The following is a 20,247-nucleotide window of genomic DNA, read 5'->3' as shown; positions in this document are numbered from 1 at the left end:
TTTTTTTTTTGTTTGTTTTTTACCTTAGACAAAATATAAATCCTACAACTGCTAAATTCTGACGCTACTAGTTGCGCTCAGTGTCTTCCTCATTGGTCTTCATGTTGCTTCCTTCAGTGCAGCAGCTCCACCACAGGTGAGGAAGGGAACAGCTTTTTCAAACGGTTTGGTTCTGTTTTCAGTGTGGAAGCTAACCACTGCAGCTGAAAATGTAACAAATGTTGCAACTTTGGTCCCCAAACTACTGGACAGGTTTGACAATGAGGTCAGGATACAGCAAGGACATTACAATGTTCATCTCTCCATCCACGTTCTGGTGACATGCAGACTCCCCAGTATTTTTATTCTCCAGAGAAGTAATTGTTTAAACCTGCAGCAGGGCCTTTAAGGATCTGCAGCTGGATTCGCCTTTGTTGACTGAATGTTACGCAATCATTTTCATGTTATGAAAGGGAGAAATCAGGCTGGGGTGTTTCTGAAATTTCTTTAACCCATGAGGCCCTTTGATTCTAAAAAGTCTTTTTCTCTTGTACATATATTACTCCAAACCTTGTTCAATCACCACTGTGATTTCCAAAAAAAGATGCTGTGTCTAAAGTTTTAGCATTTTAACAAACCAGGTTTTTCACTTTCTAGCTGACATTGATTCTGCTTTAAAAACTCTTTTGCTGTCCTTGGTTGGTGATTCTGAACCATGACGTAATGCCTTTCTTGGGCAAAACAACTGTCCAGGACTCTGTTGTGTGAAACCAAGATAAAAGCAGGGGATCCATTAAATCTGACAGGTTTCGGCCTACATGGATCAAACTTGTTCCTCAGGCTGTAGGATTTGGGTTAAGGCTGGAGTTACGCAACAGAGTCAAACAGTTCGCCTGCAAACTGTTTCTCAGGCTTTTCCACAACAAGTTTTTCTGTTGTCGACGCCTTGAGGTAACTGTCAGTGAATACATGTTAATAAAAAAACTGAAATAAGATTAACACGGTAGACAGTTTAACTTGTTCTCTTGATGTTAAGAATCCAAGTTTTCTCTGTTTCTACCTTTAAAATGGTTTTCACTGGCTGCGATTCCATTACAGATATGCACATAAATTGGTGAATATTCCACTAATGTCGCAATTTTGTGATTTTGATGTTTCCACTAAAAAAAACGCAATTAAAATCACACATAGATATGTTTGTTCATGCCATAAGTCATTAAAAAACATAGAAAACCATCATCTGAATTCCACTTCCTGTTATCTTTTTTGTCATTTCCGCCAGTAGTAACATCTGGTTTTTGATCATGTGACCCATGTGATGCAAAAAAACTGTTTCTGTTTGCAAAATAAACAAGTTTTGATTATCTCATCTTAGAATCAAAACATATGAAAACTCAATTAGTCAGTGAAAGAGCAGCACAGAAAGCAGCTGAAACACTAGTTGGTAAATTTTACAACATTAAAAAAAGTAAGTTTATGTAGGAGGAGAATAATCTTTTTGTATCATTTCTTAGGAGTGAAATGATCAAGAAATAATTAATTTTTACTTTCTGTAAAGTGTGAAGTTTCTACATAAATACACTTTTCTAAGTATTTGAGAGAAATGCCCTTTAACCTGAATGACTTTCAGTCAAGCTTGTTGAAAATCCCAGCGTTCATAATGAACGCTGGGATTTTCCTCGACAGATCTGGCTAATCAGGTTTAAAGGTCACCTTAGCTTTCAGCTCTGCCCACAAACTTTCTTCAAGATCAAGATTAAGACTTTGCAACGGCCACTCTGACTACATCGGCGTATTAGAGTCATTGCAGATAAAGTAAATCTCTGTCAAAAACTCTCATAAATCTTTGAGGAAAAACTCAGAAGTCACAAAGGTTAGATTTTTGAAACTCAGAAGATTTCTAAAAGTGGAAAAGTTTAAACTTTTGACACCCATACACTTCAACCTTCTTCTAGAAAATCTCAAAATTTCTGAAATTTTTCTAGCAATTTTTTTCACTTTTCAAACTCAGAAATGTCCTCGTTTTTTCAAGAAAACTTCAGAGACCTTTAGACATAGAATAAAAGAGAAAATTTCCTTCAAAAAAACTTGGAAATATTCTAGAAAAAACATGGAAATTTCTGAGTTTCAAAAGTTAAAAAGTTTAGACTTTTGAAAGTTGACGAGTATCAACTTTTGAAACTTAAATGTTTTCTAAACATTGCAGGAAATTTTCTAGCAGATTTTTAAATTTTCTCTCTTTTTTTCTAGAAAATGTCAGATTAATTTTACATTTTCTGAGGTTTTTGTGGAAATGTACTTCCTTCTTTTCTTCTGTCTACAGTGGCCCTAGAATGAATCGTAGGAAATGCTGCAATTAGTAAATTGTGTTTTTTCAACATTAGTAGAATATCAAACAGAGTTTTGTGCACATTTGTAATGGAAACACAGCTACAGATTCTCACCTAAGAGCCAATCTGAGCCAATTAACCTAACAGTCATGTTTGCAGACATGAAAGATCTGATCAAAGTGATATTTTACCATAATGTTTTTACATTTAAAGAGGAAGTGTCTCATTGTGGAGCCAGCTTAACTACAGAAGAGCCAGAATCTGAACAAACTGCTGCCTCAATAAAACAAACTATATTGAAATGCAACAAAAATCAAATATCGAGTCACAACAGTTCATGTGTTTAGCTTCTCTGATCAGCCACATCAAAGAGGGCTTATGAATTTAAAATCAGACATACATTATGGATAGAACAAATTTCCCACTTTCTCCAAGCCGGGTTACATTAGACTGATGGATAATTTAGGTTTTTATTGCAGCGGACCGCTGACATCAGTAGATTTACTGTTTGCCTCCAGTGCTGACGCAGTGTTGTAGTCATTTATGATTGGAAATGAGAAATATTGCACTCTACAAAAATGCTCTGTGTCATAATTGTAATTGCTGTGTAGAGCAATTACAATTACGCTGTGGGCAGTTTCTTAATAAAAGTTAGCAAAACCAAAGAGGTTGCAACTCCAAATTAAATCCCAGGAATTGTAGCTTTAAGTTGTAACAACAAAGAAATGAAACGTTCATGAAATTATGCAGGGAAACATGCCATTCATTTCATCCCAGTTTTCATTTTCTGTTTGTTTCCCAGAAAGACAAACTAATCACACGGATGGACGTCGTCACTTAGACAAGTTGTCATCCCAAAATTAGAGCGTCAGGATGGCAGCTTGCATCTGTCACCCACAGATTAAGGTTTCCATCTGTATGCTTCTCCCGCTGGTGGAGTTTAGGTGAGGTGCACGCCGTACGTGACAAAGCTTTCGGTTCCTGCAGCTCTCCTTTCAGTGATTTCGGATTGGCACGACAAGCTATTTGCTCGACAAAATGTTTACCAGTCAACAAATAAGTTTGCATTCCAGTCACACAGTGGGGACGGATTCAGAGGAGAGAAAACAGGAGCACACACCCATCAGTAATAACACGGCAGATCTCCGAGATGCATTTGTTTCTCTCATTTTGCTGTCTTTTATCTAAATCTGTATTCAGTTTTAAACAGCATGCAAACTACCTGCTGTTTGCACAAGCTATTATTACTAAGATTGCAGATAATTTAAATGATGAAACGTTTATCTGTCAAACAAAGGTCACAGTTTTCAGCTCTAATGTGTTCATCCATAAAACCACTCTAAACAACGTCAGGCTTTTATTGTTTTTAGAAGCGATAAAGGGGCAGTATTATGTAAAATTTACTTTTTAGAGTTTTCCATCATGTTATAATGTTATTGTCTCATCAAAGACAAACCTGGAGTGCTGCTTTGATATGTTCATACAAGCTTGAAAAAATCCTTTCATCTCCATAGCAACCATTCAGGTGTGAAAAACACCTGGATGGACTTAGCTCCGCCTCTGAGGTGTAGCTCCTCCCCCACTCAGCTCCTTCAGACTAGCCAGCAGAAATTAGCAAACAGCTGGTGGAACTGCTGAGCTCATCATAGGAGCTGCTTCTGAAACAATGGTAAGAAAAAAAGTTGCTAAAGGGTTAATAGAGCATTGAGTTCTTCTTTTTCTTCTTCTTGAGTTTTATTGGCAGTTTAGCAAAAAACCTTAGGTAAGCAGTAAGAAGTGTGGACGCCATTGCATAATCCAATACATAAAAAATAAATAAGTTTTTTAAAAAAGGAATCTTCTTTTTTATTTTTAAAAACAAAAAACAAAAAAAAACAATCACCATATCCTCTCTGAATTTCTAAAAAATACAGAACAATATAACGTTTCAGTGTCTCTTATTGAAAACAAAAATCACATTTTTACTGTAGGATGTTTGTCCATTTTAAATAAAGTATTATTTATTATTTTGATTATGATCAAATCTGGTTAAAAACATTTCCTCCTTTCTGAGGCGTTACCTTAAGTTACATCCACAGAGTGTCTTGTCTCTTTCTTTTGCTCCCTCCCGGTCTTTTAGCAAATAGAAATCATTTTACAGAAACAAACTGTCCTAAAACAAAAAAAAGTTTCTGATTTAATGTCAGACAATGAAGTAAAGTCCTTGCACATGAATGTAAATGTCTGTTTTCAGCTGGATATTCAGTGGATTCTCAATAAATTACAAAATACATGGAAATGTTTGTAGTTTATAATTTTGGAAAACTGTTAAAGTTTAAGTACCCATGTTTTTCTAAGGGATGCAAAGTCTATGTTTTTGTTAAGGTTACACAAATGCAAAATCTGACATTTATAAAGAACATTTTGTTTCAATAAACAGTTACCCTGAAGTTTCCCACATCTCTTTAAAAGGTTTTTGATGATTAAAACTATAAATGAGAAGCAGCAAAAACTTCTACTTTTTCTGCCAGATTATCTGCTGATTAATGAGTGACAGGCCCACAAAACAAAATCTCCTCATTCTTCAAGGAATCACTAGGTCAGGGGACAGAAAGCTGTAAGTCATATGACATGAGCAAAGGGCAAGACAATAAACAATGCTGCCAAGAGTGGAAAAATGTGCTTTTGTCATTCGTATCTATCCAGTAATCGATGAGCATTAGCTTATTTTCTTTTGTTCTGAGCTGTAATCTACTAACCTTATTGAAGTGCGTGTTTTGTTATATCAATTGAAGTTTTTATCTGAACTTTCTACAAACACAAATGGAATTAAGAGATGGATAAATGTGACTTACGTAACCATTTACTTATCCTGGTAGTTAGCTTGTACATGCAGTCAATAGGAATTAAACTGCAAGGGTTTTAGTCACATGATCCACTTTGAGCTGCGTTCACAAAGTCCAATTGAGTTTTGTTGAGATTTTCCCCAAGTAGATATTACAAAGGTTGGATCAGCACAATGTGGCCATTTTGGGTCAGAGACTCATCGATTCAGCAATCACATGACCAAAAACAAAAAACAACAAAAATCAAGCAGTGTCAGAAATGTTCTGCACGAATCATGATGGGTGACTGAATTTCTATCTCTGATCTTCTTACATCCCTTATAATTCCTGAAATCAACAAACACAATATTTTTTATTATAAATAAATATAAAAAAGGGTAGATTTTTTTTCTCCCTATAAATTCAGGCAAATTTTTCTTCATCTACATCTAGAAGTTTCCAGGGACTTTGCAAGAAAACAACATATTAGTGCAATTGTAAATAGGAAAAAAGAAATATATTTACGCCAAAGAACTCAGAAATGTTTAGATTAATTCACATTTTCTAGGAAAAACAAGAAAATTTCTGAGTTACAAAGACTGAACATTTGTGAGAAAAATATCTAGAAAAAGCTCAGAAATCAAAACATTTCTGAGTTAAAATTAGAAAATTTTTCCTAAACAATATGTGAAATTAATATAAAAATTTCTCGATTTTCTTTTCCTAGACATTTTTGACTTTGAAGATTAGACATTTCCAAGTTTTTTCTTTAAATTCTTTGAGTTTTCTGCCAGAAATGCACTCTTTTTTTCTATCTGCAATGACCCTAATATGTCATTGTTGAAATGATTAAAAATAGAATTTGATCACAATTGTTTAAATAATAATTGAACCTCCATTTATTTTTCTTTAAAAAATATTCCTTAATGTGGGACTTTTTCATGCCCTGTCAATTACTGTACTCAAATTAAAGTTTGAATTTTTCAAACTTTTTCAGATATTCCTTAATGTGGAATTTTCTTCCTCTGTTAAATAAATTTACTCATATTAAAGGTCAATTTTTTCAAAAATTTTAAAATTTCTCACATGCTTCAGGCCACCATAGAATTTCTTCATCATGGTTCTTTCCAGCTGTTAGCCTTTAGCCACTCCCCGCTAAAACTCCCACATCTGACGGGGCGGAATGTGATTGGCTCCTCCCTGCTGTCAGTTACGTCTTTGGCCACGCCCACACAGCGCTGCTTCCTGTGTGTGAGAGCCGTTGGAACTCGGTCTGTCTGCGGAGAGGCTTCGGCATGGACGGAAGCTTCTCTTCCACCAACTTTTCACCGGAGATTTTAAACCGTCCGCTTTTCGTTTTAGTCCGCTTATATGACTTGGAAATGGGTTTGTGAGCGGAGTAAGCCAAAGTTGAGGTAAACAGAGTTTTTAAAAGCTTTTTGTTTTCTTCTTGGTTCGAGTTGTTTTAAAGGAAAAAAGAGGTGAAAATGCCAGTTGCAACTCTTCTGCCTTTCACCGCTCCGCCGAATAGGAAGTCTGCCAGCCCGACTTCTTTCAGGCTGACAGAGAAATTTATTCTTCTCCTGGTGTTCAGCGCCTTCATCACCCTGTGTTTCGGGGCTATCTTCTTCCTCCCGGACTCGTCGAAGCTACTCAGCGGAGTTTTCTTCCGCTCCCCCGCGGTGGAGACCAACACCCGCACCGGTCCGGAGAGCAGCTACTCCGGCTCGGCTGGAAGCGACGTCCGGGTCCTGGCCAAGATCAAGAAGGACCACGAAAATGCGCTGCTGGAGGCCAAGGACACGCTCCAAAAGCGACCCGAGGAGATACAATGGGACATATCAAAAGACAAGAAACTTATCATTGCGGGTCAGGCTGGGAATGATGTGAATAAAATACCTCCCATTGAATATCACCGTCCGCCCGGAGCGACGGGACACGAACCGCTGGACCCCGAAACTAAGGAGAGACGGGCTAAAATCAAAGAGGTAAGGATCTGTTGAGCAACATTAACTGGGTTATGGGTAAATAAACGATTTAACGTTTTATATGAACCCAGAGGCGCCTCCAGAAAGTTTTTAAAAGGGTTAAACCACTGATAATATGGAGGAGATGCACCAAAACTAGACAATACCAGTAATCCACTGAGCAAAATACTTAATAATACATCTGGACCTGATTTAGAGATGGAAAAATATAATATCTGATTTGACCTATATATTTCAAGGGTGCACAATGTAAAAGAAACGCTTTATTAGACATACCTTGTTAGAAATAAGTTGGTAACCCCGTAATTCTACTTTAATTTTGTGGTTGAGATTCAGCAAATCATTTTTTTGGAGATCCATATTGACTTGTTACATCACACAGATGCAGCAGATTTTTAGCTGCATGTCCATGATGACTATCTCCTCTTCCTCCATGTTTTAAAGATTCTCTAATGCAGTTGTACTTGAACGTTTCTGGTTCTGACCATCATAACAGCGAATATTGGTAACGAATAGATGTATGTACTAGTTTATTTTTGAATTTCTTCTAACATTTCCACCTCAAACCTGTAGATTCCCAACACCCTTTGAGGCCCCGACTCCATTTTTTTTTTTGACCAAATGGATTGAGATCTGGTGATTGCAAAAACCATTGGACTCATTGTCAGATTAAGATGATTTGAGCTTTGAAATATGGAGCATTATCCTGCTGAAAGTAGATGCTGGTCACCAGCAGCCTGATATGTTGGTATACGGCGTATTTGTTGTTTACACCAAGGTTTGATGCTACCAGGCAACATTTTTGCAGTTATTGCCCAATTTGGTTGAGTTTGTGTGGGCTATAGCCTCAGTTTTCTGTTCTTACCTACAGGGGTTAGGGTTAAAAATGTTTAAATTCACTTAAATAATTTTTCAACATTTTAATTCAGTGTTTGAACCTCAACAAGTCATCTTTGCCATATCTTGATGCCTGAATGCATTGATTTACTGCCATGTGATTTGAGTTGATAAGCTATTGAACTAGTGTTTTTAACAGAATCATTAGCAACATAAACCAGACAACAACCAATGTGAAACTCCGTTTCATTTATTTTAGTATGATTGAGCTAAAATAGTCATTTTTGGACTGCTGTTATTGCACTAATATCAACATGAATTTTTCCTTTGAGAGCTCAAAATTGAGAGAAAAGTGAAACATATACTATCATATTTCCATATTTGACATGCACAGGCAAATGGATAAACACATTGTTACCTAAATGGTCTATAAATATTTAATACAGGTGTTTAGTGACTAGAATATTATCTGAATATCTCTGGAGATGCTGGTAAGACCTTTACGATCGAGTTTCCATGATGTAGATGACACAGCACTGAGATACAGTTACACATGATAATCCTAGACTTATCTATTATTTACGCATTATTTATGGTCTTGTGGCTTATCTAGCAAAGGTGGTGTCTGTGTAATTGAAAGGCCTGCAGTTCCAGTCCAGGTCATTGAATTTGCTTTTTTATTTATGCTTGTCAATCGCTGCTTACAGAAGGCTAGGTGTAGAGTTTTAAATGTCCATATATAAGCCAGATAATCGTTTAGTTTCACACATTCTAACCCAGATACCTGTAGGTCATTCAGACGTTACTTATATGTATCTGTGACCAATAAATGTTCACTGGGAATTGGTATGTTAGCAATTTTTTGAAAAGCATTGATTCATTAAAATACCTGAATCTCAGTAAATTAGAATAGAAAATATTTCAGTAACTTAATTCATAAAGTAAAATCCATATAATACAGATTCATTAAGCACAGAGTGGTGCTAACCGATGAAGATCTTGATGATTTTGACCTAAAGCTAATAAAATCCTACAATTCTAGAAAAATCAATTGAAAACTAATTTTGTAATGCAGAAATATGATGTTATGGTTTATGCAGTCTTGGGGAAGATCTTTTTTTAGCTTGTTTTGAAGGTCAAAATGTAGCCACTTGTCATGCTATGTGTAGTATTTTTGACACATTTTGTCAGATTAAACATCTGACAAAATCTCCACTTCCACCAGTGTTCACATCTTTTAGCTGTAGATTTTCTTTCAAATATTCCCATATAGAAATGTCACTCTTTTTGAATATTTACAGCTTGTAGTTTTAGGGTGTTTTCACACTGGTTTGATTATGGACCAAAATTGCAACATTTGTTTCACTTTCAACTGGTGCAGTTCACTTTCACACTGCACTGAGTGAAATGATCCAAACCATTTGAAAAAAACGTTCACCTCCTCGCCTGTGGTGGCGCTGCACCAAGACACAAACGACACAAAAGCCTCAGAAGGCGACACTGAGCACAGTTTCCTCCTTTACAAAATTAAAGAAAAATAGTGGCATCAAATTGTAGCGGTTTTATGATTTCTCTTTTGTTGTTGGTGGAAGACCACGAGACATTTCTCCCACTCTAATATTTACCCATAATACCCTGCGTTGTAGTCCGTTTCCTGCTTTTGGAGAAGTCTTTGATCTGCTTGAATTTGAACCACACTAGAGTTCACTTCAACCGAACCAAAACCTAGGCTTGTAGGTGGAGTTTGATTTCGCATTCACACCTCTGCAAACAAACCAGACTTTTATTTTCTTATTTATTTCAAACAGGTTTTTAAAAACAAGAAACAAGCAATCAGTAGGACAAGAGAAAGCATGTTCATACATAGCCAAGAACAAAATAATTGGCTTACCAATATTTTCTGTTCAAAAAGGTGTAGGAAGAAGTGAACACTTATTTAATCCTACACCTTATCTCAATTTAATTAAACAGATCACTCAATAATTATTAATTTGTAATTAAAACCATGTTATTGTATTTATATGCCTAGAACCAACAAATACATTTTATTATGTAAAAAGTGATGATAAACTAAAGAAAATCTTTGGACCCATAGCAATAATGAAAATGGAAAATAACATCCAGACATACAGAATCAGAATAATTACCAACTCCCTGCCAATGTACACCCTATAAATTCTTCATAATCTGTGTTGCATCACCAAATAGAATAAAAAAACCCAAATGAACTGGAGTTGGAATGAAGTGGACCAATCGGTGGTGGTGTGATTCCACCTTTAGTCACCATCATGTTGTGGCATTCTCTAAAACTCACTCAGCGTCTGGTCTTTGGGAAAGAATGCATGAAGAACCCCCTTCTGGGCTGCTCTGCCCGTTCTGCTGGTTTCCCTGTACTGTGTAAAACCAGCTCGGGTTTCCTGCCGTATACCGAAATTAAGTGACCCATATTCAAAAGCATCATGGCTGCCGAACGTTCATACAAGACGTAATATACACCAACAGAATTGGGATGTGTTGTGTTCCCTGTCATCTGGCATCTTATCATTCCTAAAAACCCTCTCAGTAAATCTTGTAGCCGCCTGCAGCGTGTCTGGTGTTGTGGTGTCTCTGCAGAGTGTGTTCGGGGAAACAAGTGGAAAGCCCTGCGCTGGAGTCCCAGAGGTGGTGTCAGGTGGCAGCCCCGTAGCATGCAGTCAGCCCGCTGCTCCAGCTGATGTTATGAGACGTCTGTTCAGAAATACCGTTTAGATAAGAGGGGCCATATTCTGGAGTGTTTTAAATTGGAAAACGTGATTTTTAGAGTGCAGTTCCACTAAATATTCTCATTTACATGGGCAGCTGATAGAGGATTGCTGAGTGAGTCAAAGATAAGAAGTTAATGACCTAAAAGAGCTGCTGGTGGACGTATTCCGACGTGTGTATTTATGGAAAAATTAGTTAAATCCAGATATCTGTTGGGCAAAATGTGATGTTACGATTAAGATAGGACTTTCAGTTAGGACAGCAGCTAACAGTTATTTGAGTAATCAGAGGTCTGTCACAATAAATCAATTAATTGCTTGATGAATTGAAAGGAGATCAATAATTTCCATTTGTATGACATATAGTTTTTCTCTTTCTACCAAAAACTGGATGATAAAAGTCTTCAGTCTGGTGCTTTAGTCTCAACTAACCCGTTTTTTTTTAGGGACAATTTTGTTTAGAAACTTCATAATTAATTTTATTTGTTGTTTTGTTTACTTATTTTGGATTTTTTAAATGTCTTCCAGTTCCAGTGTTAGATGTTTTTTAGAATTTAAAGTTTATTGATCTTTCAAAATGTGTTCTTGCTTTATTATGCCATCACCATTACTTTACTTGAACATGTTCTCTAAACAATATTATCATTTATAGCAATAACTTATGGGACAACTTATCACCCAGCAAAATTTGTTATTGTGACAGGCCTAGTCATCAAGTATTATATCAGTTATTCTAGTGATTAATTGAGGAATTGGATTAAAAAAATAATAATTTAGCCACCTAAGCTTATTTTGTAGAATATAAAAAATTCTCTTCATTTTTGAATAAGAAAATCTACATTTTATTGCCTAAAATGCATCTATGTACACTTGATCATTTCAAGAAAAAAAAAAAACAAAGAAAAGAAATACTACAGCTAAGCTGTTTATTGAAAACAGAGCATAATTTTTTATCTTACATGCAAAAATGTCTATATTTTTATACTGTTTTAGTTTAACTTCTGAATGTGTTTTTTTTTGTCTTATTCCTCCAACTAACAATTATTTGTTTACTAAATTAGTTGATTAATCGATGATTCATGATGAATCAAATTGTTCCAGTCCTACTTTCGATAAATAAAAAGCTCTGTTTCCTTCCTGCTTTGGGCTAAAAGCAAACATGGTCGGCAGGTTCTGAAAAGAAAATCAACTGTGTGATTCATGGTTGGATGAGAGGATCAAGTGTGTGAAGAGGTCACCTTTAACGGCATTCATTGCACGAGTCTTAATCTGTGTTTGATCAAAGTAAACACTCCAGCAGATGGAGAAAGCTTTGGCAGGACTGTTGTCACTGAGATGAAAACAAAACAGACAATATTATCACAGAAGAAGATAGCAAAACATTTGGTTAATGTCTTCTTTCATGATTACAATGTACCGTATTTTCCGCACTATAAGGCGCACCTAAAAACCTTCAATTTCCTCCAAAGCCGACAGTGCGCCTTATATATGGACCAATATTGAGCCACAACAGGTCCAGCAACTACGGTAAGCAGCCGCCGACTTCATTTTCGCCCGTAGAAGAAGAAGCGCGCGGTGCTTGCTGGGATAGCTGTCAGAACGCTGGTTTGTTAATAAAGTTTGACTGACCTATCTACCTACCGACCTGATAATCAGGTCGTCTGCAGGTCATTTAGCACCACGTTCTCCACCAACATGCTGTGTGCGAACAGAGGAGGGTGACCATCGTCCGGCTACGCCCCGGCCCAGTCGCTGAAGGCTCTCCTTGCCGACCGCAGTCGGACTGTTTTGTTGACATTCTTTATGTCAACAAAGAGGCTTTAGACATTCATCGGGGTGCTTCGGCTAGGGTTACCAAGGGACCAGCCCCTATGCATTTAAAGTCGGGAGGAGATGGAGACTGCGGCGGCAGCGTGGCGGTTGGTCTGTGTTACCCAGAAAGCAGTTGGATACAATATCGCAACACCGTGAGTGAAACAATGACTGGGGCAGCCTACTATATAAAGTACTCGGGGACCACTTCTTTATTATTACACATCCACATCTATAGAGTAATGAACAAATCGCGTCCTGTATCGGTTCAATACGGGTGGCAACTCTAACTGTAGCGTCTATTCTATGCCCCTTATAATGCTGTGAGCCTTATATATGAAAAAAGTTTTAAAATAGTCCATTCATTGAAGGTGCGCCTTATAGTGTGGAAAATACGGTACACAAAAATATGAATGTGAGAATAATCCATAAGAGGAAAGTGTCTGTGACAAACCTGTTAAGCTTAGGAGGAGTATTGACACAACACCGCTGGTTACGCCTCGTGTTATTAAACACCAACATCAGTCATGAGAAATTTCAGCAGGGGTTGCTTTTCATTTGTCTCCATCAATATCCTTTAGTCGTAGCTATTGATCAGAATCTCACAGCTGTGGCCGACAGTTGACTGGCATTGTGAAATAACCTGTAGCCGCACATGTTCTGGCTGAATAGAGATAATTGGATATGCTGGGTATGGTTTCAAATATTCAGACTCTGTTTTTCCTCCAGAGAAGGTTAAACATGCTGTCTTGGGTTTCCTGCCGCCTGTCTTCAATTAATGACACCAGTTTCCAAATCAAAAAAGGGACGTTGCTTCAGCTTCACTGCCTTCTGAAATTATAACTTTATTTTGTTAAATATTTTCCTGGTAACTTTTTGGCATATATTATGATGAAAAATACTCTCTACTGTCAAGAGTTTAGTAGTTTCAGCTCTCATATTTAACCAAAATGTATATGTATATGTAATATATATATATATATATACATACAGTTCAGAAATGGACACATTAATATGTAGCTTCCTTTATTTGAAAATCTAACATTTTGTCTTTGAAAATTACAAAATATTATGTTTTGTCATCAGTTAATTGTATTTTAAGTAGGGGTGATGTCACACTGTGTGTGAGAGAGCAAAGTAGTCTTTTAAATTAATTTAAAACAAACATGGAATAATTACAAACTTGATATTTTAAGCTGACTTTAACATATTAAATTAGCAGTTGGCATTATTAGCAATGTTAGCGTTACTGAAGGTAAGCATCAGTGTCTGTGTATATTCTCTAAAGAATGGAGGCCCCTTATTTTGACTTAAGTTTCCTAAAGGTCATCAATATTTCCAAACCCAACAACTTCCCTAATTATTATTTTTAAAATTCAACAATATTTAACAGATGAACTTTATTGCCGTATGTTCAGCCTGGATGGATGGTACCTACTGAAGTCAGCTGGTGATCAACAAATAAAATTATAATTTAATTAACACAATCATTCATAAATAAATCTAATAAAAAATAATATATACAAATGTAAGTCAAGTATTAAAATGTATAATTGTATAAATAAAGTTGTGAATAATATTGATAGTAAATAAAAATGTCTTTAGCTTGGCCAAAAGTTCTTTTATAAAATAAGTTTTTTAAATTTTACTACTTTGTGCTGTCTTTCGATTAATTTCTAAGCAATTTCTGATTCTGAAAATTATGTAATTTTAGTCATCTTCCCTCAGCAACAACATCCACACTGAGGAATGTTTTCAGTTTGTCTCTGCGGAGCAATAAAAATGCCATTCATTTAACTGGAATTGATACTTTCAGTGTTTGATCCTTTTCTATATACTGAAAGTCATACATGGAAACCGAGTCAAAAATGTGCTAACAAAAGTTTGACTATATTAAGTTTTAAAGATGTTGTACTTTGTGCTTTGGTTTGTCCTGTTCATTGATATTTGACTTGACAATCTGCCATCACAAACAGAATAATATTTCTAACCTTTATTTGGGATATTTTTAAGCACAGATCTCTGTTAAATTGAAGTGTTCAGGCTCAGACTCAAACCTTTGCGCCTCTTGATTTCTCTGCCCTTTCTGTTTGGCAAACCAATAACTGTGTTGACCAAACACGGCTACACAAACCCTCTCTTACATACTCTCCCTGATCTTTGCTGCCCTGCTGTCATTTAGAGATAGATTTTTATATTTTTTAGAAATATTTGTTGATACAGCCAGGTTCTTATTACACCACACCATCACCATCTGACCCGGTTCCCAAGGGGATCTGCTCAGTGCTGTTCGGCACTCTGGCTTTGTCATCATCGTGTTTGTTACCAGTGGAGGACATGAGGGGCCGTGTAAGGGATAAACAGCTGGTTGTGAGGGACCACCACAGTCCTAAAATCTGCTAAACATGTTTGTACCCTGAAAAATCAAAGGCTCCCTGGAGGATCCTGCCTCCCCACAGCATGGCCCATGTTTGGACTCTCTCTCTCTGGAGGCAGCAGCAGTTGGGGGTAATAATGAAAACCTTGGCTGATAAACAGAAGGAAAATGGAGTTGGAAGAGGTCAATGCATTATTGTTGGAACACCTGCGTTATTTGGACTAACATGCTTTTCTGCCTGGCTGTAACATTTTGAGACTGTTTGAGATGTAGGGTGTTTTCACACCTGGTAGTCTGGTAGACTTGGTTCAGCTAGGGACCAAAATTGCAACATTTTTTCAATACTGATTGAAAAAACCTGTTCTTTTCCTCGTCTGTGGGGGCGCTGCAGCAAGAACCGACACAAAAACCTCCAAAGAAGACATGAACACAACTTCCTGCAGCAAATGTAAACAAAAACGGAGTAGCATCAGATTTTAGCGGTTGTTGGATTTCTCTTTAGTCTTCAGTTAAAAAATCCCACAAGACATTTCTCCTGCTAGCGCTAGATTCTCACGTTTGTTTTGTTTGAATTTACCCAGAATTCCCTGCGCTTTAGTCAACTTCCTGCTTTTAGAATGGTCTCTAGTCTGATTGGTGTTCACATATGCATTCGAACTGCGGCAGAGTTCACTTCAACTGAACATTGACCTAATTGTTTGGCTATATCGGAGTTCGATTACACATTCAAAGAACTGGACTTTCTTGGCAAATGAACTAGAATTGGATTAAAGCGGACTGAAAAGGGCTGGTGTGAATTCACCCTTAAGGAAACTTCAATTAATTTTTAATGTTACGTGGAAAAACTGGTCCTAATCACATTCATTAAACATTATTAGGTTGAAAAGCTGATCCATTCATGGTCTGTGTCTCTGGATTTTCTGGATAAACTGACAAAATTTCATAGAACATTAAGTCTGTCAGCCATATCTTTGCAAAAAGTGCTTCCATACACAGAATATTCACATACTGTTTAAAATAAACAGCAAACAGTCGTGTTGCTTCTTCTCCAACTGCAAGAAAACTCTGTGCTTATAGATTTAGATCAGGGAAAAAAAGAGTGCTGAGTTTTAAAAATAGCACAGCAAGAGATAAAAAGGATATTGGTTGAAAAAGTTTTTGTCACATTGCTGTGGATTTGCATTTTATTTCCTTGGTTAAAGTCTAGTGCTGTGAAAAAGCATCGGCCCCTCTTACAGATTCATTCAGTGCTTTTTGAAAACTGCTGTTTTTGTCAAACGGTTTTCAAATTATTTAATTTATTACTGGAAAGCAGAAATCCAAACCAACATGGCTAGATGTGAAAAAATAATTGCTCCCTTACTGTTAAATTGTAAATTAACTGCAACTAACCACAGTTTTTAGAGTGCTGAATTCAAGCAGGCCTGATTACTGATTGAACTTTGGATTAAAGAAATATTAACTACTACTTATCTGACAGCATGAAGTAGGCAAGTTAAGTCAAACTGCCCCACGTTTTGTTTGGATATTTACAAACACAATGGTTGCAACTTAAAGATATCATATACTTTCTGAACATTTGATCCTCTTATACATATTCTGTCCAATGGACTCACCATCACCCAGTAATAAGGTCACCTAATCTCATGCTGCGCTATGCAGACTCTCTGTCTGCACTGACAGCATTAACTCAGATAGACACACTCATTGGTAGCTTGGGGTTTCAGTCTGACCAATTTTTTGATAAATCCAGCTAAAAATTATTTAATAACTCTATAGCACTCGGACTGCTTATAGCAGGGGTGTCCAAAATGTGACTCAGGGGCCATTTGTGGTCCTTTGAACAATTTTGTGTGGCCCCTCACTGCAGTGGTACAAATGTGGCCATCTAGTGGGAACTTTTGTAATTTTTGAGCATGATAATGTAGGCGACCAATTTTGTTGGTCGTTAAATTGTCCCAAACTTTATTGCGATAAATTACCATTTTTCAAGTAAAATAATGGTAACGGCATAATAGTGCAAGAAAACATTCCCAAAAATCAATAAACTTTAAATACTAGTGAGTATTTAACACTGGAACTGGAAGACATTTTAAATAAAATTAATTATGAATTTCTGTGAACAAAATTGTTGCTAGTTGAGGCTAAAGCACCAGACTGAAAACTTTTATCATCCAGTTTTGGTAGAAAAAGAGAAACAATAAATCATGCGAATGGAAATTATTAAGTTACTATTACTTTTACATTATAACATTTCATTTCTTGGCTCTATCAAAAGTTAGCTGAGTTGTGAAGTTCTGAATGAATAAAACCATCCACTGTTGTGTCATTTGCATGGGACCACAGTGCAGCTGCTGTCCTCTGACTCAATGTTGGGCCTTTGATGAAAGATGAAGTTTGATGAGGTGGAGATTGTCGCTTTGCAAACAGATGCAAATGAGCGTTTGGCTTGCCGTAAGCGAAGTGTTATGTATTTTGAAGGCTGTCAGCCGGTAAACTCCTGTGGCGCATGTTTAGAATGCACATAGAGAAAACATGCATGGTTTCTTGTAAACATCCATCTCATGGTTCGGAGGCAGGATGCTTCAGATGTTTGTAAAACTGACTGAATGCTTCCCAGAGATGACAGCTGATGAAAGATGAAACAGTTCAGCCTCCTCTGTGTTTTCTTTACTTATTTCTGCTCTTCTCTTCATGCGTGTTTGTTTCTTTTCAGGTTGTAGACTTTAGAATTTTTTTTTATCTTTCTCTCTGTTTTTTTAAGCTAAATTCAGAATTATTTTCTGTTAACATCTTTTTTAAAGAACTTTTATAAATTTTAGAGCTTGATTTCTAACTCCTGCAGACTCGGTTGCCTCCAAGTCTTATTTCTGTTTTGCCTTTTGAACTAATTGTCTCGGTTGTCCTGGTCCTGCTCCTTCCCTTTAGAGTGGAAACAATACACATGCTTTTTGTTTGTCAGCTAGAGTTACTGCCAGCCCTCACTAGGTGCTCTCTTTAATTGCCTAAAAGGTATAATGGTTCTGGCTCACAAGCACCACCACCTATCCTTGCAGAGGTAAAGCTTTATATGCAGGATGTCTCTGTAGGGCCGAAGGTAGGCTGTAACCCCTTTTGTTTTATTGAAAACACAAACTAATAGCTGTATTTAACTTTTATCTTTTGACTCCAGACAAGTAGAAACCCAGTCAAAAATGCTCAAAAACCTCAACAATAACAAACGGAAACAGAAATTAGCACTAGTAATCTATTACCAAACTGTCCTCTAAAAGATATTTTGCTACGTTTTATGGCCTTTCATATTAGTCTCTCTTGACGTCCATGTCCAGAGTTAAATAATTAATGTCACATCTGCTTTGCTTGTAGCGTTAGATTTTTTTTCCTACCTCCAGAGAAAAATCAAACTAACAGATGCTTTGCTTGTTTTGTTCTACATGGAGACTGAATCAGACAAAATATTCACCTCAAATGTTGAACAGCATAACAAACCATAATTACCCTGCTTACTCTTCTTAATTTTTTAAAAAGTAGAAATTTAAACTGTATGACAATGTACCAGTCACAGCAGTGAGAGGAAACATGCATAGTAATGTTGCTATGCTACATTGAGCCTGCCTATTATCTGCTGAATGTCTTGCTATCACTCACTTTCTCACAGCATGAATGAACCACAGGGTTTGCTCAACATGCTAAATAAGTTTCCTTTCATTTTTTTCCTAAAACTTTATGGTTTATTTCTGTTAATAAAGACAGTTGTCTTTCAGTAACAACTTTGACACTGAAGAGTGTTGTTACAGTGATGCCACAGTGTGTAGGCATACTGCATTTGCTCATCAGAAGAACAGCTAATTAAAAAAGAAAAAAACATGCTTTTGTTGTATTCTGCAAGTTTTACAAACATTACACTTCATATTAAAGTTATGAGCTCATTTTTCATGTTTTTTTTTTCATTGTTGAATTTTTATTAAATAATACTCAAAAGTAATTAGTTATCTTTTTCGGAGCAACATCCATCAAGTCATACCTGCAAATATGTAGATCTATCTATTAAATGTCTATGATCTGTATGAATAAACTATCTTTTTATGTCTTTCTGGAACAGGGCACCAAAACAAACCTGGCTCCAGCCCAGGGCCCCTCAGCCTTCTAAATCCGGCCCTGATTATTACTGTTACTAAAAAAGGTGTTTAATCCGTTTGAGTGTTCTGATAAAATGTAAACATGTTAGACTTACTAGAAGTTGCTGGAGGTCTTCTAACATGACAGTTTTTAATGAATACACATTTATTTTAACCAAAATTTGTGAGAAGAATAAATCTAATTTAAACTCTGAGAACCTTGTGAAGTTGGGCTGTATTTTATTTTGTTTTAAAGTTGGATTTGGGTTGGAACATTTTGATTGGTGCATCTTCATTTAAAATGCAGTCCTAATGGACAGCCCTCTAGCTGTGGATAATTTAAATCCATACATTAGTATGGATTTCTGCTGCAGGCCTCTCGCAAGGCAAATGCAGATTGATTAATTCATTGTCTGGCTTTCAGGCAATCTTCGAGTTCACGCTGCAGATAGGATGACTAAAATCCTTCTTCTCCTGGTTTTTATGTTGCCTACTCGCTGTGTGAGATCTTTTTAGGTGTGACTGACTGATTCCTGTTCCATACACACTCCAACTGTGTGTGTCTTTCAGTGTGTGTGTGTGTGTTTCAGCCTTTGTAATGTCCAACCAGAGCCCCAGGCGAGCCCCACAATCTCTCACACCACAAACCTAGATGGTATATTAAGCTTTATCTACTTGGACTAACCATCTCAGAGGCACATTTAACTCCTCACTGCTGTCGCTGGATTTACTCTCCCAGCTTCATTACTCCTCTCACATAGTCATTGAGCATTGATTTGGAAAGCTTTAGGCAACACAAATACGATGGATCACCAATACTATCATCTAGTTTTTTCAATAAAGTTCAAACCATGAGGCAGCCTGAGGGGAGATGAATTGATGAGACTGAACTCTAGTGTAATCTACAGAGTGAAATGAACTCAGAACTGCAGTTATATTTAATGTTTGAAGTAAATAAATGTTTACATTTTATGGTGTATGTTTGATAAAAATACTTAAAGATAACTGCTTTAACTAGTTTTACTTAAACAGAATAGCAATACTTTAGTCCTAAACATAATTATTACAGAAAAATTTAGCTAAAGGCACCTACTAAACTGAGAACATGTTTTTTTTTGTAAGAAAGGAACAGGCTTTCTTAAATCTATCTGAGCAGGAGTGTGCAGAACTGATACATCCTCCAGTTTCTCCATCGTCTTTTTTGGGGGCAAAATGAATGTACGTAGCTGAAAATAGACACCAACATCGGTAGCCTACAAGC

At 36.6% G+C, this 20,247-nt stretch overlaps 1 protein-coding gene across 1 annotated transcript in view; it reads left to right on the top strand.

Moving 5' to 3' along the window:
• Positions 1-6,357: 6,357 nt before the first annotated feature.
• Positions 6,358-20,247, top strand: part of LOC107833082 (mannosyl-oligosaccharide 1,2-alpha-mannosidase IA-like) — a 54,032-nt gene continuing 40,142 nt past the window's right edge. Inside the window, exon 1 of the mRNA XM_016661303.1 lies at positions 6,358-7,101. Within this exon, the coding sequence (XP_016516789.1) occupies positions 6,601-7,101 (501 nt within the window). The 5' untranslated portion in view covers positions 6,358-6,600. The remainder of the gene's footprint in view (positions 7,102-20,247) is intronic.

The sequence above is a fragment of the Poecilia formosa genome, unplaced genomic scaffold (genome assembly GCF_000485575.1).
Source record: "Poecilia formosa unplaced genomic scaffold, Poecilia_formosa-5.1.2 Scaffold322, whole genome shotgun sequence".
Classification (NCBI taxonomy): Eukaryota; Metazoa; Chordata; class Actinopteri; order Cyprinodontiformes; family Poeciliidae; genus Poecilia; species Poecilia formosa.
The sequence above is the reverse complement of the archived record's forward strand: the minus strand, read 5'-3'. Positions and strand labels throughout refer to the sequence as shown.